Consider the following 26,424-nt stretch of genomic DNA (forward strand, 5'->3'; position numbering starts at 1 on the left):
ATAAATCCTATAACTAGAGAGCAGTTGGACCCCCTCCATATCTTGCGTGTCAATATATTCCCCCAATAACATTCTCACATTCCTGATGTACCAGTAATTTCTGTCTGTATTTATGAAGATGTGAAGTCCCAGCTCTCAGGATCACAGTATTCTGCGTATTCCACTCTTCTAATAAATCTATTTTTCCAGGGAAGACTCTCCGTACCCAGCACCCCACCGATAGCCGGCCAATGGAGCTGTACATTCATATCATCTCTCTGTTCCCACAACTTCAAAGTACGAGTCCCACATACAAGCAACACAAATATTATCCAATGACATTCCATCGGTATTGCCAAAATATTCAACTGAAACAACATTAAACTCAGACAAAAAAATGGTGGAATACGTCCAAGAATTTCACACAACGTCTCACAGTGGCACACATACTCTTACTGCTAACATGGGCCTTGGTAAAAGTCTAGGTGCTCAGTCTTGGCATCTTCATGTCATGCCTCTTACATACTGTCAATATACAGTATAGTGCCAACTGTTTGCACAGCGCTTTACAATATAAAGGGGGACAGTACAGTTACAACTGTTGTAGATTATGTAAAGCTTCTTTTTATAAGCAAATAATTCCATGCGCTAATAAGCACAATCATAGCTTTCTTGTATAATGCCGGGAAAAGCGCGATTAAATATCTCCACGTAACACAGACACAGACGCTGATATCACGTTGAGCTTAGCAGATCATCCTCCCTAGGATATGCAGCTCCTTTTATTTATACTGTAAACGGGAATAACAAAGGAAGATGGTGGCTTCACAATCAGCCAATCAGACACTTGTATTTTTTCAAAAGAACCAATCACACACATGTATATATTCAAATAGAATTACAGTAGTCACGTGTGCAAATGGTCATGTGCAGAGCCATGTGGCAAGCGTCTTGTGAGACACAAAGTGTCTCACAGCTTGAACACTACTTTCATGGCCCTGAACACGATCGTGTGCACATTCCCACTGCTACCAATGACGCAAGCCATAATCTCTCGTGGCTCAGTGGGCCATAATTTTGTATGGTTATGCTATGGTTACCATGTACACAGATCTGCTTACTAGGAGCATTAATGCAGTCGCCATGAGGTGGCCAGTCTCTTGGTGAGGCATGAACGAACATCCTTAAAAGAGAAAACAGATCTGCCGTGTCCACGGGAAGGTTTCCGCAACTCATGCTCTTCCACCAACGTCTGTATGTCCGAATACGCTCGCATGAGCGTATTACAGCAAAACTAACACTGGGGGACATCTGACAACATACATTAATAACATTTTCCACAACAGTCTCTCCTCTTTGTCATATGCTCCCATATGTCCCTCGTTGAATCTTGATCTTCTTCTTACACCTGGAAATGAATCGGTCCTTACAATCCATATGAGTTCATAACACGGCTTGACTTGTAGACTTTGTTCTTCAGGAGGGATGACTAATGCCCCGTACACACGGTCGGATTTTCCGACGGAAAATGTGTGATAGGACCTTGTTGTCGGAAATTCCGACCGTGTGTGGGCTCCATCACACATTTTCCGTCGGATTTTTCGACACACAAAGTTTGAGAGCAGGATATAAAATGCATGCTCAGAATAAATAAAGAGATGAAAGCTATTGGCCACTGCCCCGTTTATAGTCCCGACGTATGTGTTTTACGTCACCGCGTTCAGAACGATCGGATTTTCCGACAACTTTGTGTGACCGTGTGTATGACAAGTTTGAGCCAACATCCGTCGGAAAAAATCCTAGGATTTTGTTGTCGGAATGTCCGAACAAAGTCCGACCGTGTGTACGGGGCATTAGAGGAGGACATGAAAGCCGGTTGGTATGGAGTCCTCTGTGTCTTGTACATGGGTTTGGCTTCGGGGCGTCTCATCTCAGCGAGGAAGATGTGGTCACCTGCTCGGGCTCTGTTCACTAGTCCAATCAGGCAACAGTAGCACCTCATTGCGGCATATAGAAGGAATAGGAACAAAAATGACATGAGTATATATACCTCTACTTCCTTCAACCATGATCCGCTGAAAAATAAAAAAAATCTCCAAAGATTCCCAGACCCTTAAAGAGATTCCAACCTTCACTAGCTATAGCTCTGGCTTTGCCTTGCAGGGATCTAACCTTATCCATATGGGCCTGAACTTTGTCACTAGTATACCCGATCCAGGTACAACAATCTTTACCTATGAATTCACAGAAACCCCCCTTGGATGCCAACAGATAATCATGGGCCATTTTTGAATAGAAAGGTCTTGATCTGCCGTTGTTCCTGTGGGATTTTCCTTTGTAGCTTCAACCGTTATATTAAACATCCCATCCACACTGGATGAGAAATTGTTCAATCGTTTCATAAGCTCAAGCCCCCACTCTGTACAAGCAGAAAACCATGCCCAGACCTGGTCGGGGTTGGTGAACACTTCCCTTCTAGCTGTTCCTGCCATTCTTACCTTCTCTCGCGCCATCAGATCCTCACGGTTGGCCGAGACATAAGATGCTGGGACGAGCTTCACCCGGATGCATGAACCTCTTGCATTAGGTGGAATTACCTTATAAGCTGTAGCCCCGCAAAAGTAACAAACTAAAGTTGATGCACACTTGTGGGCTACCTAGTTGTCCCGATACCCAAACTGGCAAGAACCAGAGCTATTGTTAAAACTAGAATTAATTTTACTCTCTAGAAATGTATTGTTAAGATCTATTGACAAGATTCTGTAGTTTGTTTTGTGTCAAAACTCCTCATACCAATATGAACATCATATATAGCATGTACCGCTGTCATCGCTGGGGTACTAAAGCTCGGTGGAGATTCAGAGTAGACGCAGCAATTGGTCCTGTTCGCTTTCTTAGCTAGTTAGAGAATAAACTAAGCTAAATATAAATAAACAAAGATACTCCTCATCCTATGGTGTAGTTGAGCAGCTTCTTGCAGTGGCTGGCGTGGATCCAGTTGTCTCGTCCCTCAAGCTTCTTTACTATGACCCAGTCACCTGGTTGGAAAGAATGTAAATCGGTTATTGTGTCAGGGTCCAGGAGGGACTCATGAACCCTGTGGTGGACCTTTTGAAGTTCATGTTACAGTGACTGCACCTACCCCATCAGCTGAGAATGTAGGCGACAGCTGCTGAGGAAAGTAGAACCCTGTTTTCGTTGACCTCCAAACAAACCTTCATATGGCGATAACCCAGACATGTGGGAATTCAATGACTGTGGTCACTGCATAACCTGTGCGTGGCTTACCATCTGGGGTGTAATACCTGGAACCATTGACAAAAAGTTTCTTCATCTGGGATGGGAGCCTCCTTCACCAGACTCATGGTCGCTGATTCAAATTCCATCAAAGAAAGACAGTCGTGGAACATGTCATCCTACTAGATCACAAACTTGGTTAGAATTAGAGCAGTTACTATTATTAGTTTGAAAAATGTCATTCTCACCATTATCCCGCCATTTTCTTCCTCATTACAAACCGAAGGAAGAGACACAGGGTTTAGAATGGTGCAGAAAAAAAACGAATGAAACGGCCCATTATACTTTTACCCTCTTTAAGGCGTGTGTATTTATGCATGTGTACAGCTATCTACATACACCTTCAGAAAACTCACTGGACCTGAAAAGATACTTATAAACAAAAGTTCTTACTCTATCCTTCATCTTTATCCTTCAAAGAAAGGCAACCAATACAATATTCCTGTACATTGGTAAATTGTCACTGACATTCCTCAAAACTGACAACGAAACCCTCTAAGTTTTAGTTTCACGTTCCTACAAAAATAAGCCACGATGCATAGGAGAGCCGCCGCGGTGGGTTCTAACATATTCATGTTACTACATTCAAATAATTAGAAGACTAAAACGTGAGACAAACATTTAGATACAAATGTGTGGGAGATATTTCAGTTTCCAAAATAAAAACAAAACGACCAGACGGAATGCTGCCTTTACTCTTTTAGCAATAGAAAAAATACAATGGGAAAAACATGAGAGCAGCTCCAAACCTTGCATGGGCCAGCCACACAAAGTTCAAAAATAGGCATGAGACAATCCTATACAACAGCCTTTTTCAAGCAGGGTTCCTCCAGAGGTTGCTAGGGGTTTGTTGAGCAATAAGCAATTTCTGCCTCTCAGATAAGTTCCCACTGACACTAATGCTCTTTTTTAGCTATCTGTAAGGGGGGCATTCTTCCCACTGGCCATAATGCTACTGTACAGTATCATGAATGATAGATGTATCGATGTAGTAATTTTTAGCAGGGGTTCCCTGAGACTGGAAAGTTATTTCAAGGGCTCCTCCATGTAAAAAAGGTTGAGAAAGGCTGCAATATAATAAGAGTATTATTTTGTTCATGTCTGTAAAAGAGAGAAGGTTAAATTGTTGTGAGGTTTAGGATAACGGCTTTAAATCAAATGCATAATTCGCACCTCAGCAAGCAAGAAAAGCGCTATCACTGGTATGGCCCATTATTCTTGGGTGTCTAAGAGAAGAGTTGGAGTAGCTTTGGGCCTAGAAGCTGGGAATTAGGCCTCGTTTTATGTGTTCCCTGGCCATCAACTGCCATGCACATACCTCCCAACTTTCTGAGATGGGAATGAAGGACATCTATTAGCAAAAGTATGCAGACATTGGACTCGCCCCCTGCCACGCCCGCCTTAAAGTAGGATTGTACAAAAAAAATTATTGGTTATGCCTACAAGTGCTTTTTTACCACTGCTATGACATTATATTTGCTTTCGGCATTTTAAAATGCAGCAATTTATACATTGGATAAAAGTTTTAGCACTGGGAAACACTTTTTGATAGATAAGTAGTGGATTTTTTATACAACTATAAAGATCAGACCAAAATGAGGGACAAATGAGGAGGACAAATATTCATTTCTGAACACCTTTCCAATGGTCTGTGGACATTTTTAGGACCCTCAAAATACCAGGAAATGCTAGCATATCAGAGAGATAGACAGGAATTTGGAAAATGTAAAATTCTAATATGTAGCTAATTCGATGTTGTAATACACCTTCATAGATGAGATCTATCATCTCCAGCCATGATCAGCGTAGGTTTTGGGACACACAACAAAGGTTTTCTTTGTACATCTGTGCCTCCAATATGTTTTCCTCAGAGGCCCTTCAGTGTGAGACCATCAAACTTTCCACGATGAAACCCAAACTGGAAGCAGTGTCATTGTTTACTTCCAGTTTCTGGAATAACCTAACAGTTCATAATTTCTATGGATCCCCCCAATTCCTATTAGATTGTACAGCATTCTCTCACTCTCTTCATGATGGTGCAGATCTGTCTCTGTAATCCAAAGGGGTTGGTATACTAAAGGCAAATAGACTGTGCACTTTGCAAGTACAGTACAAGTGCAGTGGCTCCAGAGTTTAGTAAATTAGGTAAACCTTCAGTTTACAATAATACACAATCATATGCAAGGAAAATTAAACAGCATTTTTGCTTGCACATGATTAGATAATGGAAGTCAGCAGATCTTTCTCTCAATTATCAAGTTTTTGAGCAACTCCACTTGTAGATTGTGTAGGCAGGTGCAGTCTATTTTCTTCACTGCAGGTGGTGCTGTCCGCAGTGGCAACGCAGATGAGGGAGGAAGTCAAGGGGAACCTGGTTCCTCTATGGTTTACTCGGTCATAGGGAGCCAGCTATCTGATTGGATGCTGGCACCCCAGGTGACTTTGCCGGCCATTTTGGAGAGGCAGGGTCTATTTAAGACCCTGAATCCCAGGTATGACAAGAATGTTGAGAGTGGCTCGAGCAGGGACAGGTCAGGGAAAGGTTCTGGAGGAGTAGGGAAAGTCCAGTTGCACGCCATCCTTCCAAGAAGCCTCCCTGGTTAGGTAGGGACTATCCGGGCCGCATTCTGCTCCTCCAGACAGATGTTGTCAGCACCTCTGTGGCAGCATTCTTCTGCAGCTTACTGTTACAATTTGTGAGTGCTCCCGGCCAGGATGCCTTCCTGTCAAATCTGTTGTGTATTGCTGGACTTCTGTTACAATATGTTCTCGTTACTGCACTTGGACTCTATGTTTTCTGCCCGCTGCCTCATGCTGAATCTACCTACAAATGCAACTCCACTTGCAAAGTGTACAGTTTTTTTGCTTTTTGGAAGTCAACCCCAATATGTTTGAGTACATGGGGATACTTCACACACCTTTCTATATCTATGGATGTTTGTAAACTCTCTGCATCCAAAAGAGTTTCTTTCTCCTAAGGAGACCAGACCTGACCACTTATCCCTGGTCTGGTCACCAACAACACTCTGCTCCCTGGTTCCCATCTGACTCCATGTTTATTATAAACAGCTTGTAAATTTGTAGACAAGTGTAGTTAGGAGACCCTTATGGTGTAATAACTGAAATTACAGTCTGACTGACACTTCTTCAGGTAAGGTGCCTCGCAACTCCGGTATGAACTGGGCAGGTGGCTGTCCACGCCTATCCTGAAGAAGTGGCCAGTTGTCATTGCAAAGCCCATTGATGATATTAAAGTCTCTGTGTTATCTATCATTGTTTTCTTTGACATAGCCATTGGACAAAGCGGCTTATTTCCAGAGAAGTTGTCTTTTATGGGCTCCTCATTCTTGTGAAATTTTTGTAAATACTTTCTCCTACCCTTAGTATGGCCTAAAATGGTTGATTTAATAAAGCTGGAGCAAAATCTGATGCAGTTCTGCATAGAAACCAATCATCTTCCAGGTTTTATTGTCAAAGCTTTATTGAACAAGCTGAAGTTAAAAGCTGATTGGCTACCGTGCACAGCTGCACCAGATTTTGCACTTTCCAGTTTTAGTAAATAAACCCCATACGGTATGTATGTCTGAGCATTCTCTTCAATTTAATTCCAACCTATCATATCCTTGCCAAACACAACATTTACAAGCTTTAATGTTGCTAGTAAAGTTTTACTTATGAAATATTAGGTCAGCCAGAGTCCTCCAGAGGTTGCTAGGGGTTCCTTGAGCGATTAGCAATTCCTGCCTCTCAGATAAGTAATTGAGGGCACCAATAATCTTTTTAGCTACACTATGTTGCCAAAAGTATTGGACCACCCCTCCAAATCATTTGGTGGAGGGGGGATTATTGTGTGGGGTTGTTTTTCAGGGGTTGGACTTGGCCCCTTCGTTCCAGTGAAGGGAACTCTTTAGGCTTCAGCATACCAAGACATTCTGGACAATTTCATGCTCCCAACTTTGTGGGAACAGTTTTGGGATGGCTCCTTTCTGTTCCAACATGACTGCGCACCAGTGCACAAAGCAAAGTTCATAAAGATATTGATGAGCGAGTTTGGGGTATAGGAACTTGACTGTCCTGCACAGAGTCCTGATCTCAACCCAATAGAACGCCTTTGGGATGAATTAGAGCAGAGACTGTGAGCCAGGCCTTCTCATCCAACATCAGTGCCTGACCTCACAAATGCTCTTCTGGAAGAATGGTCAAACATTCCCATAGACACACTCCTAAACCTTGTGGACAGCCTTCCCAGAAGAGTTGAAGCTGTTCTAGCTGCAAAGGTGAGCCAACTCAATATTGAACCCTACGGACTAAGACTGGGATGCCATTAAAGTGCGTGTAAAGACAGGTGTACCAATACTTTTGACAATATAGTGTATCTGTAAATAGGGCATTTCTACCAATATTCGCAAATGTAAGGAGCAGTCTTCCCAGTGACCATAACACCAATGAACCATGAGCTAGGGCTTCCCTGAGATGGTAAAGTTATTTCACAGGTTCCTCCATGTTAAAGGTTAAGATATGTTGAGATATGAGATATGGAAATATGTTTTTGGCACTTGTCTGTAAAGAACCAATAATAATTTGGGGTTGGCACTTGGCCCGGTTCATAATAGAAAACTGACTCAATGACGCTTGAGGCTGAGCATCATATTCATATAGATATGGCAGTGTTTCTCAACTCCAGTCCTCCCTTCCTGTGCTGTGGCACAGTTCTATCAACCAAAATGATTTAGAGTACTTATAAGTACAGTATTTGACAAACAATTTGGGTGTATTTTTAAAAAAAATGCAGAGCTATTCGGCCTGTGAAAATGCGTATACATCCATTCTGCGCGAATATCTGCAAAATCAGAAGTTTCTAGGATGTTTTCTCACCAATTTAACATTCCTTATTTATGTTAGCATGAATTAGGAAAATGCCACATAATGGCCACTAGATGGAGCGGATGGTCATGGGAAATAAATACTTGTTTACTAGGATTGTCTGCTCCCTCTGGTGATCATAATGTATTTTCTTGATTCATTATGAATTAGGAAAACGCAACCTGGAGGGAAAAAAGCCTAGTAACAGTAAACTTTGCAAATTTTTGCGCATTAAATTAACGTACATGCAGTTTCTGTCCTGTAAAGTTTTCATAAATGCTCCCCTTTTAAGGTAGACATTTTTTTCTGAGAAGGAAAAAGTCATTTTTGGGGTCCTGAGGGTTTTGAGGGCCTTAGATCTAGAGGAGGTGATGCCTGTGTGGATTGCAGGTACAGAATGTTTCCATGCTCAGTATACAGCCCTTCTGCCCCGGGGTGAAGATGTGAGAATCTCCTGTGTTGTATGGTACATCTCTACATTGTTCTGCAGGTGGTGGATCTGTATTTTTAAAACTGTAACGATGGTAAAAGTATCAAATGTTCATCACTTTAGAAATGTATAACTTTGACTTACATTATACATGCATGTTCAATTGTTTCAGCAGATACAGAATCCAGCGCTGTGTGATCCTGTCCTGATTATAAGATCCTAACAGATCTCTGTACATTGTAAAAAAGCCTGACAATATATGAATCAGATTTCCTCTACATTATAAATTCTGTAATTTTTTATTATTCAGTCAGATCCCTCCACATAGATCCCAGCACTTATAATATTTAGTCAGGGGATCTGTGCACATTGTAGATCTCAGCACCTTGCACACTTCTCCTGATAGTGTACAGTCAGGAGATCACTAAAGATCCCAGCGCTGCCTGGTGATAACGTTCGGGGGGGTGATCTGCACTGGTGTGAGCTGTCCTGACATTTTGTAGCTCATGTATGTTGTGTCTTCTGACGGTAACATGTCTCTCCCACCGTATGTTAGGTAAGGGGCCAGAGACTCTGTATGCGGGGCAGAAGCTGAATGATAATGAGTGGCACACAGTGAGAGTGGTCCGGCGAGGGAAGACCCTAAAACTGACCGTGGATGATGATGTAGCAGAAGGTGAGCTGTGTGTTGGTCTTTGGGAAGGTGAGGGGAGATGGTAAGGGTGGGGTCTATGTGAAGATGATGAGGGTAGTCTGTGGGAAGATGAAAGAAGATGATAGGAGCAGGTCTATGGGCCGATGAAGGAAGGTGGATCTATTGAAAGATGATGAGGGTAGGAGGTGCATGGAAAGATGAGGGAAGATGATAAAGTCAGGTCTGTGGAAGATGAGAAGAGATGTATGTGCTGGTCTATGGCAGGAGGAAGAGAAGACGACGAGGGTGAGTCTGTGAAAAGATGAGGGAAGGTGATGAAGGTGGCTCTATGGGCTGATGAGTGAAGAAGGTAAGGGTGGGTCTATGGAAAGATGAGGGAAGATAATGATGGCAGGTCTGTTCGAAGATGAAAGAAGATGATGAGAGCAGATCCATGGGAAGATGAAGGAAGATAAGAGTGGGTCTGTGGGAAGATGAAGGAAGATGATGAGAAAGGGTCTGTGATAAAATGAGAGAAGATGAGGGTAGGTCTGTGGGAAGATGGTAGATGATGAGGGAAAATGATAAGGGCGGGTCTGTGAGAAAATGAGAGAATATTATGAGGGTGGCACATTGGTAAGATGATATGAGTCTATATGGGTCTATAGGAAGATGATGAGGGTGGGTTTGTGAGAAGAAGGTGAGGGGAGGTCTGAGTGTAGAAGAGAAGGGGGTTTGTGGTAAGATGAGGGAAGATGATGAGGGTGGGTCTGTGAGAAGATGATGAGGGCAGGTCTGGGGAAAGGGAAGGAAAATTAGGGCAGGTCTGTGAGAAGATAAAGGAAGATGATGATGGCAGGTCTACGGAAAAGATAATGAGGGCAGGTTGGTGGGAAGATGATGAGGGCAGGTCTGTAGTGGTAGTTGAGGGAAGATGATCAAGGTGGGTCTATTGGAAGGTAATGAGTGTGGGTCTGTGGAAAGATGGGATAGTGATGGTTGTGTGCTGTTGGAAGATGAGGGAAGATGATGAAGGTGCTCCTTTGGGAAGATGGGATGATGAGGGAGAAATGTGGGGAAATAAAGGAAGATAAGGGTGAATCTGTAAGAAGGTGAGGAAAGATAATGAGGGTGAGTTTGTGAAAAGTTCAGGGAAGATAATAAAGACCAGAATGTAAAAAAATAAGAAAATATTATGGGGGTAGGAGGGTTTCGGGAGGATTAGGAAAGGTGAAGGAAGAAGATGGGGGTGGGTCTGTGGGAAGATGGTGAGGGCAGGTCTGTGGAAAGGTGAGGGAAGATTGTGAGAGGGGTATGTGGGAAGATGGAATTAGATATATGATTGTTCTATGTCTATTCGTTTTATGCTGCTGTTTAAAAATAGGTCTGTTGCTTACAGTGAGATATGGAACAGTTTCAATAAGGAAATTAATAAATTGTTAAATTGTGGTGTTTTGCTAGAATGCATTCTTAATTTTTACCAGAAGAGGGCAGGCCTGTATTACAGTTTCGAGCATATTCTGTGTTGATATTGAAACCCGCTGTACTTGTAATGACGAGTACGTTTATTGCATAAAATTTTATCAAATCCACTTATATCCTTAGATTGCTTTCTCCGGTATCTACAGGCATAGTCACCAGTATTATCACCTGACACTGTTGGTTTTGGTTCCATTACCCAGGTACTATGGCGGGTGACCACACCCGCTTGGAATTCCACAACATTGAGACCGGCTCCATGACGGAAAAGAAATTTGCTTCAGCCGTGCCCTCTAAGTTCATCGGGCATCTCCAAAGCCTAATGTTCAATGGCTTGCTGTACATCGACTTGTGCAAGAATGGCGACATTGACTACTGCGAACTGAAAGCACGGTTTGGCCTGCGCCCCATCATTGCTGACCCTGTCACCTTTAGGACCAAGGCCAGCTACCTGACCCTTTCCACCCTTCAGGCCTACACCTCCATGCATCTCTTCTTCCAATTCAAGACCATCTCATCCGACGGCTTCATCTTGTTCAACAGCGGGGACGGCAGTGATTTTATCGCAGTGGAGCTGGTGAAGGGGTAGGAGCAGAGGTTATGTGGGGGGCTGTGAGGTACAAGGAGAACTAATGGGTGCGCTAGTGCGTCATGTGAAAATTTAATTGGGACGGTTTTAGGCTTCAGGAAGTCATTAGGGCACTTGAGGGGTGGAAGAAAAGTAATGTGGGCTGTGTGCGATATGAGGATCACCAGGAAGTGACTATGGGGGTCAAGTAGGCTCATAAATATATAAGGGACATTTTTGGGGGGACAATTGTAGACTTTTTAAATTAAGGGTTAAATATTATAATTTCAAAATATATCACTGGACAATTTTTTTCGTTTATAGCATTTGAATAGAGCGAATACATTTCGGGAAAATTTATTTCTGTATTTTTCCTGGTCACCGCTGTCAATGTAACGAAAAGTGATGGAAAATTCTAAATTTTCCACAGAAATGGAGGGAAAATCTTTAAACAGGGACATCTGATACCATCTAAGTGATTTCTATCGTACTTCCTGTGGGGTCTGTGAGACCAGAAGGAAAATCTCCCAAAGTGGACATGGGAAAAAAAAGGGATTTTAACCATCCCCTACTGGCCTACTCTATCCAAAGCTATTAAAAAAATACTTTTGTTTATAGATACACTTTAATGATTACTGGTAATTAAAAGGTTAAAATCATAATATTCACTTACAATACATTATAATTTTGGAAGAAAGTGAAATAATACACATTTCAAAATGGTATTAATTGCTTTTCCCTTTGTGTTGTGCATATACAGTATATGATTGTACAGATGGGTTACTGTATCTGTGTGAAGATATGAAGTTCAGGTGAAGGTAACTGTAGACTGCTAAGGAAAGAGCTCAGAATACATAGAGAACTGAAAGTCCCTTCTGAATCTTTCAGTATCACGCCATAAGTTTGAAGGCACATGGGTTGCCCAGTATCCAAATCCCGTCCGGTAACCCAACACAGAGGCAGCGGAAACTTCACGTTCCTACAAGAATCCTGACTGCACGTCAAAGGTCCTAATAGCAGACCACTCCAGAAATAACTATCTGCCAGCTGATTTTTTTTAAAAGCTATTTTAGGAAATCAAATTTAAGTTTCCTGATTTTAATAATGCTTCAGATTTAGTTGCTTTTTCAGATATTTTAGTCAAATTTCCTACATTTATAAATTTCCAGATTTGGAACTTGAGAAAAGAAGGATTCCCGGAATTAGAGAAGAGATGTAAAAGTGGCACATGGACTTGTAGTGTTCCCTCGTCCCTTGTATAAATTCAGCCATTTGTTTGGCAAGAACTTTGAACTTTTGTTCATAATCTCAGAAGCCACTTTACTGGATGTTGATTTCACCAACCTCCAGATTGTTATTTTAGAACTTCCCAGGAACATGGCAGGAGCTGGGTGAAGAAAGCACAAAATGATTTGGTTGGCAGCTTATTTAAAATAAAAGTGTTAATAAAGTCTTGGTTTTTGTTTAAAATTAACAAACATGTTATACTTACCTGCTCTTTGTAATGGTTTTGCACAGATCCTCCTCTTCTTGGGTCCCCCCCCCAGCGCTCCTGGCCCCTCCCTCCTGCCAAGTGCCCCCACAGCAAGCAAATTGGGGGGCACCTGAGCCCAGCCGCAGCTCTGTGTGTCCATTCAGACACTGAGCAGCAGCCTGCCCCCTCTCTCCCCTCATTGGCTCACTGACTTTGACAGCAGCGGGCACCAATGGCGCCTGCCGCTGTCTCAGCCAATGAGGTGGGAGAGTCCCGGACAGCCAAGGCTCTCATGCAACATCCCTGGATTGAGATGGGACTCAGGGAAGTATTAGGGGGCTGAGGGGGGCTGCTGCACACAGATGGTTTTTTATCCTAATGCATAGAATGCATTAGGATAAAAAAAAAAACCTTCTGCCTTTAAAACCACTTTTAGCCTAGTACACACGGGCCGAATGTCGGACATCATCGACCGGTTCAATAGAAACATTTGGCCTGTGTGTACGGCTGCCGGTCTGGCAGAAGCCGGCTGTTCGACTGGCTTCTGTTGAAGGCAGTGACCGAAAAAGGTCTGCTGATTGGCTTCCGATCAGCGCTCTCAGCCAATGGCTATTGGGGGGGCTGTCCCCTGTCAGAACACAATAGCGCAGCAGGGGAGATTGCTGTACTAACATCACATAATACAGCAGCTCCTCCTGAGCTGTCTGCTGGGTTGAATGAAAAAAAAAAAACTATTAATCTGTACTAGGCTTTATTAAACCAGATAGCCTTTTGGTCTCAGTGGGAAATGTAGACAGTGTATTTGGTTCTTCTCTCACAAGCATTTTGACAATTGGGTGGAGGCAGCTTTCTGCGGTGTAGGGCTTGGGGTCCAGCAGAAGTGGGAACTCTGCAGGGTTCAGGGTCTGGCAGGGGTGGGAACTCTGAAGAATTAGTGGTCCAGCAGAAATGGGAACTCTGTAGGGTTGGAGGTCTGGCAGAACTAAAAATTATTTGGGATTCACAGAGGTGGGAACTTTAAGGGCTTAAGAGTCTGGCAGAGGTGGGAATTCTGAAGAATTAGAGGTCCAGCAGCGGTGGAAACTCCTGTAGGCTTGGGGGTCCGGCAGAGATGGGAAATCTGTAGGCTTGGGGGTCCAGCAAAGATGGGAATTCTGTAGGCTTGGGGGTCCAGCAGAGATGGGAACTCTGTAGGCTTGGGGGTCCGGCAGAGATGGGAAATCTGTAGGGTTGGGGATCCAGCAGAAATGAGAACTCATATGTGTCATCTCTCCTCAGGTACATCCACTATGTGTTTGATCTTGGAAATGGCGCTAACATCATCAAGGGGAACAGCGACAGGTCACTGAATGACAATCAGTGGCATCATGTGGTAATTACCCGAGACAACAGTAATACGCACACACTGAAGGTGGATGCCAAGTCCGTCACACAGGTCATAAATGGAGCTAAAAACCTTGATCTAAAAGGTAAGAGATAACCGGAGCTTGTAGTACAAGTAATAAAGAATTATGGGCAATGTCACAGCTCTGGTTCTCATTTTGTTATATTAGCCGTGAAGCATCTTATAATGTACACGCAGTCATCTGAATTGGCATGCAAGGTGCTAAAGAATTAAAGCTCAACTACAGCCATTTTTTTTGTTTTGGAGTGAAGAAGGGATATAACATCTTAATATAAAGCATTTATATTAAATGTTTAGACAAAGAAAAAATTCTTTATTAAAAGAAAAAAAATGAAAATATGATGGTGCGTTGAGCACCAAAACTGAACAAGGTGCAATAACATGTTCATACACACTGGACAGATATACCAAGTAGAGTGTAGCATTACCCACATTCATCATGTGAAGCTGTACAATAATCGGTTAGAAAACATTTTGTACATCAGTCTACAAAACATAATAAAAATAAGGTGAAAACCCTCACTTCAAGTGGATTGTAGTGTCTTTAACCTAGTACCAAATTGAACAGCTGGTTCATCTTTGATGAATATAGAGGCGCTTTCCAACCACCTGTTCCAGATCACAGATGGTATTTGGTAGGGCACCTCTGTGGATGTACAACACTTTTTTGTAAGGTAAGTTCATGTTAACAGCTGCAGTCCAGCTCTGAAAGATTGGTGGGGACTCCCTAAGCCATACCCGTGCAATTAGCAATCTAGCTGTAAAGAGTGTTTTATGGAGGAAAATTTGGAGGTGTTTATCCTCTTCTGAGGTGGGAAGGAGGCCCAGTATACATTGTTTGGGGCAAAGAGTAAGTGGAGAACCCATGCGATCATGAACAAACCTGACCATCTGGGTCGAGTATCCTATTATGACAGGGCAGGACCATAATAAATGAAAGAAAGTTGCAATGTCTTCATTGCACCTAGGGCAAGCTGGGTTGTGATTTAAATTACATTAATTAGTGAACTAAATTGTGGCATTGTTGGTGGAGCTGGAAGGTCTCCATCCTGTGTGTTTTCTGGGTGGGAATTCTGATGTGCCTTTGGAGAGTTAGAAAGTAACCCAAATCTTGAAGCAAAAGCCTTTGTTCTGATGTTAACTCCACTTACTGTCCCTGTAATGTTGACCTATAATCACTTCCAAATGAAGAAATAGCAAAAAGAAAGGGTTCTTAGGCAGGCTATAGATGTGCAAATTTATTTTGGTTTCAAGACTCCCCTATCAACACAGTCAGTGCTGACAGGGCAATCCCTCCTGCCATCCTCGTAGGGAGAAGACTGATTATTACTAGCAGCTATAGCAGCTGCTAGCGATAATTGCAAGTAAATCCGGCAGGCTGGATTGGATAGATCAACTTGGTACATCCAGTCTGCCCATACACAGTTCCAACCATCTTCGAACCACCTATGGCTGGCCTTATGCCTCGTACACACGATCGGACATTCCGACAACAAAATCCATGGATTATTTCCGACGGATGTTGGCTCAAACTTGTCTTGCATACACACGGTCACACAAAGTTGTTGGAAAATCCGATCTTTCTAAATGCGGTGACGTAAAGCACGTACGTCGGGACTATAAACGGGGCAGTAGCCAATAGCTTTCGTCTCTTAATTTATTCTGAGCATGCGTGGCACTTCGTGCGTCGGATTTGTGTATACACGATCGGAATTTCCGACAACGGATTTTGTTGTCGGAAAAATTTTTAGCATGCTCTCAAACTTTGTATGTCGGACATTCTGATGGAAAATGTGTGATGGAGCCTACACACGGTCGGAATTTCCGACAACAAGGTCCTAACACACACTTTCTGTCGGAAAATCTGACCGTGTGTACAGGGCATAAGTCTGCTCCTCGATTCTCCTTGTGATCCTTACATTGTGAGCCTAATTTCAATTTCCACGTAAAAGCAGTCCAAGGAGAGTGTCAAACATAAGGTCAGAGAATCCAAAATCTTCTAATAATGATATATGTTCACAACATGATAACCTAAAATGTATTGCGTGTTTTGGGGGCCAAACGAACGCCCCACTTCCTCAATGGACTACATTTAAAAAAATATGAAAATCATGCTAATCATAAAATCTTTCCTTGAAAATAATAAACGTGTCCAGTGGTCCAGAATTTTTGAACAAATTTTATTAGTTCACCAAGGCACCAAAAGACCCTATAAAAATATGGCTACATAATTAAATAGTATATACAATCCTTTATTGGTCCGAACAATATTACAAAGTATCAACTCCTACATGCATAAAAATCATAACCATTTTTTTATATGGATGGCATTTTAAAAAAACTTAAACCTGATTGCGAAATCTTTTCTTGAAAAATAATAAACATGATGTTTATATTATGTATTGGGAGTAATAAAACTGCTAAAAATACAGATTAAATAACAACATAGAGTCAAAAAATTATTAAGTATTGAGAACAAATCAACAAAAAAATACTAAAGATACAGATGCACTAATAATGCAAAAGCAATAAGTATTATTCTTTTAAAATAGATAATAATAAAGTATAATTTTTTTTAAAAAAACAACCTCCCTGCAGTCACTGTGCCCTGTTATGATCTGACTGCTTTACCAAAAATTCATATCTAGTACCTTGTCTGTATTTAAATTTGTTTTCCCTTTCCAGCATGTCTGCAGCCTGCTCAAAATATTCACAGCATACTCACTACATGATCTAATGAGATGAGATACAATTCTCATACAAATCCTACTCCACAACCAGCCCTGATAAAGGAAGCAGTCCCTGAAAGGTGCTGGGAATTGGTTTCCTCCTAAACAATTAACAGACTATTAGAAATCAGAAGTCTCTTTTGTCATCTAGGTTTGACCTCTTCACAAAAAAAAAAAAAAAAGTATATGTATATATATATATGTATAATATATATGAATAAAAAGGGGAGTTTGGGACTTTAAATGAGGCGCACTCGTCGCCTCCATCCCGGTATCAGGTATATGCAAAAGGGAGTTGGGACTTTAAAATGAAGCGGTTGGAATGCGGAGGGTTTAGAAAATATAAATTTAATAATCATAGTAGATATAGTTCAAGGATTTCATACATATACACACATATATAATTAGTACAAAAATGAAGCATATAGATGGAAAAATACATGCAATGGATATATAATCATGCTAGGTAGATGGTAGTTGGAGTATTATTGGTACAGGACAACAATGGCCTAGGGTGCCAACTGTGGCATGCCCCATAGCTGGAATTCTAATCGCATAGTAATGATAGTACTAATAATAGGTACCAACCTGTACCAATAATACTCCAGCTACCATCTACCTAGCATGATTATATATCCATTGCATGTATTTTTCCACCTATATGCTTCATTTTTGTACTAATTATATATGTGTGTATATGTATGAAATCCCTGTACTATATCTACTACGATTATTAAATTTATATTTTCTAAATCCTCCGCATTCCAACCGCTTCATTTTAAAGTCCCAACTCCCTTTTGCATATATATGTCTAATATATATATATATATATATATATATATATATATTGGTCAGATCTGGGTTTTTCAGTTTTGTGTGTGGTAACCTGGGCTTAGAAGCTGCATCATTGACATTCCATTGAGATGCAAAGATTGGAGTCACAAGCTTGGGTACTCCAGTTAGTCTATCTGATTCTGCACTACCTTCCACCCACAGTAAAATCTGGTTGTTTCTTTATTCTATTTCTAGTTTTCCTAAAATGATAGAAGTGTTATATTAGGTGTCCATGTCTTCCCCTGCTGCAAATCTGTTGAGTTGCTGGAAAATGAGCTTTAATCTTCATTGTTAGTATGAAAAAACTAAGGTGCATAGCATAATGTTGTAACTGTTTTCCAGAAAGTTTTTTCTTAATGTCTATGTTCCTTCCAGGTGACCTGTACATTGCTGGTTTGCCGCAGAACATGTACAGCAACCTGCCGAAACTGGTGGCCTCTCGGGAAGGCTTCCAAGGCTGCTTGGCCTCTGTGGACCTCAACGGACGCCTCCCAGACTTGATCAATGATGCTTTGCACCGCAGTGGGCAGAGCGAACGTGGATGTGAAGGTACAGAACCACATTATTACCCTTCCATCTACATCAGGAGCAACGCTAGTTACTTGGAAACCCTCAATTCATCCCTTGACGCCTCCATCACATTCCCATCCGCATCCCTGTCCTGCACCTCCACCCCATCATATTTCTTCACTCTGATCCTCACCACGGCCCTTTTCACCCTTCTCTTCCTCCATCACGGTGAACTGCTCCACCATCCTCTAAGTCCTGACCAATCGGAAACACCCTGACAGCCACTGACCCTCCTGATTTCCTGACAACATTCTCAAATAGAACAGAATTCATGGAGTATCTTTATTTTTCTACATATTTTTTTTTTTATGCTAAAATTGCCAGCCAGTTTGGAAATAAAATCCTGAAAATTCTTGAATTAGAAATGGACTGGAGCCATTTTCATTTTCTTTTACTGTGAAAATTTGGGTTGTTTGGCACATATTGCCTATAGAAGAGGCCAAATCAGATATGAGAGGTGTGCCCATGTCCACATTTTATATAATGTTTGCACGACATGCCAATTTTCTTTATGGTGCCCAAATTGAGCCAGATAAGAATGTGAAGACTTTGTGGCAAATACTGTGAAATATTTTCAATTCAGATCATTTGCAGCACAGTGTTAATGTTTCCGTCAACAGTCATGTGACTTATACCTAGCTACCCTGTACTGCCTCCACTGCCAATACAATAAATGCTGATTTGTTGAATGATTTTTTTATTTTTGCCCCGCTGACTTCTTTTTTTTCCCCGCACTTTCCGATATCATTTGTAATCTGCACACTTTTACAATCATTTTCTTTATTTTGCCTTTTTTATTTTATTATTATAGTTTATTATAAGGTTGACACCACCCGAGACTGACCCTTTGCTGGAGAAGCGGAATCCCATGTCAGCTTCTTATATCTCATGTTTACTCCAATGACGAGACCTCTCACCGGAAATTTCATTTCTGCCTAACCGCTGAAACCATTGCACAGCCAAATAGTGGTGTCATCTCCCGCATAGATTCTTCATATTGTAGGATCAAAGGAAATTAGGGAATCTAGCTATGCAGGGGAATTTCACCATTGAGGGAGGGGCAGAGATACAAACGACTGCAGGGAAATGTTGCCATTGTGGGAGGGGTAGAGATACTAACTACTGCAGGGAAATACAATTGTGGGAGGGGCAGAGACACCGACAACTACAGGAAAATCTAACATAAGTGTCACTATCAGTGTCAAAGACCCAACTATAGCAGTAGGAGGCTCCCATTGACCAGCTGGAAGGGGTACACAAGCAGGTCACTCTGGCAGTACTCACCAGAGCTCCTGATGATGGAGATGGGTTTTACGGCATTTTAGTAGAAGGTCACAGTCCTCAGGATAGCCCCACCAGGAGGTGAACAAGCCGGGGTCCAGTAGCAGAGATAGCAGATAGGGATCAAACAGAAGCCTAGTCAGTAAACAAAACCAAAGGTTGGGAACAAGTAGTTGCAGGTTGGGATCAAGCAGAAGTATAGTTGAGGAACAAGCCAAAGGTCAATAGCGTATAGTTTTAGGTTGGGATCAAGCAGAAGCGTAGTCTAGGAACAAGCTAAAGGTCGATAACGAGTGGTAGTGGAGATAAAGACGGCTGCAGGTTTGCAAGGAGCAAGAGATCAGCTGGAGAGAGCACAATCATCTGACAAACAGGATAAGTAAAGGCATGGCTTAAATAGGAAGTTTATGAGAGGAGCAAGGAGTTCAAGGTTCACCAAAAACTAGTTACAAGGCAAGAGTATCCAAGGTATCAGACAGGATGCTGTCCAGTATCTCAGGTTGCTCAGCAAGAAGAGCCGCTGTCGGTTGCAGCAGAGTTTGTGTGTTCAGATCCCAGTCCTAACAATGGGAGGGTCGGGAGGGTGTTGTGGAAGGGATGGAGGCACACACTACTGTGAGAAATATTGCTTATGTGAAAGAGGCAGAGACTTAAATTATTGTGGGGAAATCTTACCATTATGGGAGGAGCAGAGACACAAACTATTACAGGAAAATCTTAACACTGGAGTCATTGAGAGATTTAAGATGCTGATGAGTGATTCAAATCATTGGTGCCCACCTCAAATTTAATAGGGGTATTGGTTGGTGCTGAGTACTGCAGTGGTAAACCAGCGATGGATCAGCAATCCTCACTCACTGACATCTCACTTCTTCCCAAAATGTCTCATTCTCATCAATCTACCTCATTCCACTATTTTTGGGTTCCTCTTACTGGTTCTCCCAGCTTCCAGAATATTTGAAGTCCTCTGTCTGGGGTTATATTGAAGGCTGCTGTAGAATGTGGTTGTCAATGTGTAAATCCAGGTAGTCCAGAGAGTACTTGGCTGGTTATTTTGTACCCAAACTGTCTTTCCCTGTACGCCTTTTGGAATTGAACTTTTTTGGTTCCCAGACACTTTACCCTTAATGGACTCCATTTGGTCTCTACATAAAATTATGACTACCCAGGTGACCACACAGTGGATAGAAGGAAAAGGCACATTTTTAGACATAGTTGCAGGAAGGTTTGTACAAGGCGGGTGGATTATTACAATAAAGATGGCCTTGAACATATACAGAGCTCAGGGTGCGGGCGGGGAGACGCGGTAGATGTCTTCTAGAATCCCATGGTTAGGCTCACAAAACCATGGCCAACTTTTTAAGAAACGTCCCTAAAAATGTTATTTTGTATCCACCAATGACTATCGGCTTTTTTCCCTTTTCTGTGTATCCAGTTTATTTTATTAAAATGGACATTCAGACAATTGCTTTTCTTTTTATAGATGGAGTGGTGATAGGGTTGTTAGGTTTTTATTGCTGTTCCTGTTAGGGAGATTTCTTTCTTCTTGTCGCACAAAAAACAACCGGCAGTGAGGAAATCCTACCTATGATCAGGTGACCCCACTGGAAGATTTCCCCTATATTTCTGTTGGGATTACGTGTCTTTGTGTCTTTATCGCCAGGACAGGAAGTGGGAAAATCTCCCTAATGGGGACACCTACAATAACTGAAGTCTGAGAGATGTTCCAGCCCTTTTGCACTCCATCCAAATCTGATAAAAAAGGTTTGAGCTGGAGTTGCACTTTCAGTTGGTTAGTAGTGTTCGCAATGGAAAAGGTTCTAAATAATTCCGGCACATCACCATTGGGTATATAGTTACTCTGCCCATTGAGTTTACATACACAAAGCCAAGAGGAGCCATGAATTAAAGTGTTGGCAGCCCTGAAAGCGCTTCATGCAGAATGACTAGTGGGTTCAGGTAACTGGCAGTAAGGTACTCCGGGTAATCTTTCTGTACTGTGACACACTGGAAAGGGGTGGAATGTTCTTCTCTGGTTGTACAATGTCCCAGCTCGGGAAGCAGATGTAGCAATGCAAACTATAAAATGTATCTGTGTGTTTCTATACTCCCCGGGGCTCCTATGATCCAGGCGACGAGGTGACGGTTCTAGGTTTCGGGGTGCCGACATTCCTCCTCTTTAAGGGCAGCTCGCTTGTTGCACTGTGAGCTTTGCTTGTGCGCAGGACTCGCTGGCTGCTCTGCCATCTGCTAATGGTTGTTGAGGGGCGTGTGGGGCATGAGGTTTAGGGGTACCTCGTAAATCACTGCTGTACTAACATCTGCTTTGTTTTTGTTCCTTGGCTAACAAAGATGCTTTGACCAAAGCTAATCTACAAGGTAGTCTGCCATCTTCTAACCTGCTTCATCCTTTGTAATACAGTCACACAGCAGCCAGGGGGTGCCATTGTCACTGGCATGGGACAGTGGGCTGCTCTGGCTGCTAGTTTGGCTGCTGTGTATGTGGGGAATGGTCAGTACTGCGGGGGGGGGGGGGGGGGGAGGAATAATCAGGATCATTATAAACAAAATTACATTATAATAAAGGGACACAAAGTAAAAAATGACATATTAGATTGTATTATATGCAGGACTAACTACTAGTACTGCGCTACCTACTGTTTGGCGCACTATTCTATGCACATAGAATATATACAATAACTTCAATTGCATGGCACACAAATTGTGGCATCCATGCAAGATATTGCAAAATCATATTTTCCCATTTTTGATGCACATGTCGCATTCCATAAAAAACATTCATTGCAATTCATTTAAAAATGTGTTTTAGGTTAAAGATGTTTATGTAAAGAAAAAATAAATGTTGTTAAAAGGCTCTCTTCACAAAGCTGTGATGATTGTCATTTTTAACAAAGAAATATAACATACCTAAAATTTCATATTGATATTTTAAGATATTTTTTTTATGAACTTATTTAACATTTTAGCAATGAAATGAATATTTTAAATATATTTTAAGTGAAAGAATGTTTATGTAAAGAAGAGCAAAATGGTAAAAAGGCTCTACTCATTAAGCTGTGATGATTGTTATTTTTAACAGTAAAGTTTGAAATATATTTAAAATGTCATATCAATCTGTTAATATTTTTTTTTAAATTGATTTAAAACATTATTGTAAATAGAAAATATATTTAAAATGTCACATTTTAAATGCAAAATGTTTTTTAAACAAAATGATTATATATATATATATATATATATATATATATATATATATATATATATATATATATATACGTATATATGTACACACAGACTATTTTTACTTTTATAAATGTAATTAAATGTTTTATGTTTAAAATCTCGGCAATGAAATTAAATTTGAAAATATATTTTAAATAAAAAATGTTTTTTAAAGAAAAACAAATTGATTATATATAGTTACACACAGACTATTTTTACTTTTATAAAATTAATTTAATGTCAAATCTCAGCAATGAAATTAAATTTGAAAATATATTTTAAATGAAAAATGTAATTTAAAGCAAAACAAATGATTATAAAAGGCTGTATTTACTAGGCTGTGATGGTCTTTGTTTTCAGCAATAAAATGACAATTTAGAATATAAATATAAATAAATAAATATATGATATAAAAAAATCACATTGATATATATATATATATATATATATCAATCTATATCATTTTTTTTTTTTAATTAATTTTAAATATCTTTAAAATTTCAGCAATAAAGGTAAAATATATTTTAAGTGAAAGTTTTATGTAAGACAAAGCAAAATGATAAAAAGGCTCTATGTACTAAGCTGTATTTATCAATATTTGCAGTGATAAAAGATAATGGCTTAGTTAATGGCTTTCATTGGGGGTGTTTCGTCACATATGGCGACCCATCACATTTGGCTACCTGCTGGAGTGCGCATGCGCGACGACGCCATATGCGTTCCAACACTTATAAAACTTTTGTCACTTTTAACACTTTTTTAAAAAGTGTTTAAAAAAAATGAAAATAAAAAGTGTTAAAAGTGTTTTTGTCACTTTTAGCGGCATCGCGCATGCACACTCCAGAAGGTAGCCAAATGTGATGGGTCGCCATATGTGACGAATCAGGGGCCTGCAATGTTCTAACAATGGAATATTAAAGCAGGATCCTCACAAGAACTCCACCTACAACATGGAGGTTTAGACTCCGCCCCCACCATTGTGAATACAAGTTAGGTAGTCGTAGTCCTCTTGCTGCATTTTCCAAACGCCGACATAAAATCCATTGCAGGTGAGTGGGGAGGAGACGACGCTGCCACGTCTGCAAGGGGTTTTTTTTAACCAGCGGGATCTACACCAAACTTCAATGTCCGTTATGGGTGGAGTGCCCCTCTTTAGTTTTGGGATCTTGGATTGCTCCAGGTGTAGACGGCGATGATTGGTTCCTGGGATTGGGGACACGAGGCAGTACTGACCATGACCCAACGATGTCCCTCTGCATGCCTTCCTGTGTACATCGTGTGCCTGGCACCTTGTCTCATCTAATACAGCATGATGCACAATGGCTGAATTGTGGGGAGCTGGGGAGGGATCGTGGGAGGGATCTGGGGGCCTGGCCAGCCAATGAGGGTGTTTGTATCTCCCGGTGGGATAAAAATGTTTCTGTATGATGAATCTGTGACATGGCTGGGGAGGGGACATATGACAGGAGGTCAGTGATGATGAATCTGACCACCTTCCCAACGAATGGCATCCCCTCCCTCCAAACCGGTGCACCTGCTCGCTGTGCTTCCATCTAAAGCTCCTCACTCTTGCTGACTTCTTTATACAATGGGAATCATAATATGGTACATGTGACTTATGTGGGTCCCTCACAGGCGGGGACCATTTAACCCCTCCCCCAAGGATGGCGGACATGACGACACCACGACAAACCACCTTCATTTACATTCTAATCTTTTCCTGAGTATTAAACATTGTACCCACCTCTGGAAAAGGTCTAATGGCTATGAAATGCTGAGTGATTGGTATCGAACCACCGAATAACAGGGCAGACACGATCCATGATTTACGTAGATGTGTCCAATCTACTTCACCATGAGAATGAAGTAAGAAGAGGCCCCCAGAGGGACCCCAGTGGGAGGAGAACAACAGAACCTCCCTGGAGGACCTCATGGGGGGGAACAAGATTTTCAAGAGGGAGTCATTGCTGTCCTCCGTATCTCAACATTACAGTTTCCTGGCTGGCAAGTCAATCTAATTGGGTCAGTCTGGGATTAGATTTACAGAAAAGAAATTCTGACTTGTTCCCGGTGAGAGGCTCAAACCACTGACACCAGAGATGGCCGGGAAATTGGCATTTTCAGAAGACCAACAAATTCAGGCTCTCTATTCTTCTTTTGCAACCTGTTTTGCATCACAGCAGGAGGCGGAGTCCTATGTCCTGTCTAGCCAGGGTTTTTTTTTTCAGACAGTAGGTACAGATACTCCCCCTTTTTGAGTCACTCCTTGTCTCCGCCCCCTACCCACCTCTGAGGACCATTTCCTGGTTCAACCCCCCCTACCTAGAGAATACAGAACCAAGTATCATTTCTGGTTTGTATGGAATTTGCTAATGAAAGGCAGTAAAATAGGTCCCCTGCAGCCAGCAACAATAGACCCGTCCCAGCAACAATAGACCTCCCCAGCAACAATAGACTCCCCCAGCAACGATAGACCTGTCCCAGCAACAATAGACTCCCCCAGCAACAATAGGCTCCCCCAGCAACAATAGTCTTCCCCAGCAACAATAGACCTGTCCCAGCAACAATAGACCTCCCCAGCAACAATAGACCCCCTCAGCAACAATAGACTCCCCCAGCAACGATAGACCCGTCCCAGCAACAATAGACTCCCCCAGCAACAATAGGCTCCCCCCAGCAACAATAGTCTTCCCCAGCAACAATAGACTCCCCCAGCAACAATAGACCCGCTCAGCAACAATAGACCTCCCCAGCAACAATAGATCCCCGCAACAACAATCGATACACTCTACAACAATATATCTCCCTAGCAACAATAGACCCCCTCAGCTACAATAGACCTCCCCAGCAACAATAGATGCCCACAGCAACAATAGATTCCTCCTGGCAACAATAGATTCACTCATCAGCAATAGATTTCCCCAGCAACAACAGATCTCTCCCAGCAACAAAATATCCCCCCAGCAACAATAGATCCCACACAATTTAGAATACCCCTATCGGCAATAGATCCACCCAAACCACAATAGACTCCCTCAGCAACAATAGACCCCCCTCAGCAACAATAGACCCCCCTCAGCAACAATAGACCCCTTCAGCAACAATAGACCCTCTCAGCAACAATAGACCTCCCCAGCAACAACAGATCCCTGCAGCAAAAATGTATGCACTCAACAACAATATATCTCCTGGCAACAATAGATTCACTCATCAGCAATAGATTTCCCCAGCAAAAATAGATCCCTGCCAGCAAAAAAATATCCCCCAGCAAAATAGATCCCACACATCAAAATACCAAAATACCCCTATCAACAATAGATCCACCTCAGGAACAATAGATCTCCCAATATCCAGAGTATCAATAGAATCTCCAGCAGCCAGCAATAATAGACCCTCTCCCTCAACAGTAGATCTCCCCCATCAACAATTGACCCCCCAGAAAAAAAAGATCTCCCCCCACCAACAGCAATAGACCTCCCCAACAACGAAGGACCCCCCTCCCCTCCAGCAACAATAGAGCAGCCAGCATCAAAAGACCCTCCAGCACATCTCAGCATTCCTTGGCATAATTTACATTCAGTGATGAAGGTGCCGGAACTGCGTTCCCCCCGCGTTCCTGCTGAAGAAAAAAGCCTTTG

The 26,424-nt window shown here is 41.8% G+C and overlaps 1 protein-coding gene across 16 annotated transcripts in view; it reads left to right on the forward strand.

The window, feature by feature from the left end:
• The window catches only part of NRXN3 (neurexin 3), a 460,573-nt gene that overhangs the window by 138,213 nt on the left and 295,936 nt on the right, over positions 1 to 26,424 (forward strand). For 13 of the 16 annotated variants that reach the window (XR_012237139.1, XR_012237140.1, XM_073610156.1 and 10 more), the window contains 5 exons: positions 9,126 to 9,245; positions 10,886 to 11,267; positions 14,003 to 14,193; positions 18,068 to 18,241; positions 21,896 to 21,922. Coding sequence is in view for 14 of the 16 variants with exons in the window: in XM_073610156.1 (XP_073466257.1) it covers positions 9,126 to 9,245; positions 10,886 to 11,267; positions 14,003 to 14,193; positions 18,068 to 18,241; positions 21,896 to 21,922 (894 nt within the window). In the remaining 2 variants the exon portion in view is untranslated. The remainder of the gene's footprint in view (positions 1 to 9,125; positions 9,246 to 10,885; positions 11,268 to 14,002; positions 14,194 to 18,067; positions 18,242 to 21,895; positions 21,923 to 26,424) is intronic. The other 3 variants (XM_073610159.1, XM_073610161.1, XM_073610164.1) reach the window with 1 other exon arrangement.

The sequence above is a fragment of the Aquarana catesbeiana genome, linkage group LG13 (genome assembly GCF_042186555.1).
Source record: "Aquarana catesbeiana isolate 2022-GZ linkage group LG13, ASM4218655v1, whole genome shotgun sequence".
Taxonomy (NCBI): domain Eukaryota; kingdom Metazoa; phylum Chordata; class Amphibia; order Anura; family Ranidae; genus Aquarana; species Aquarana catesbeiana.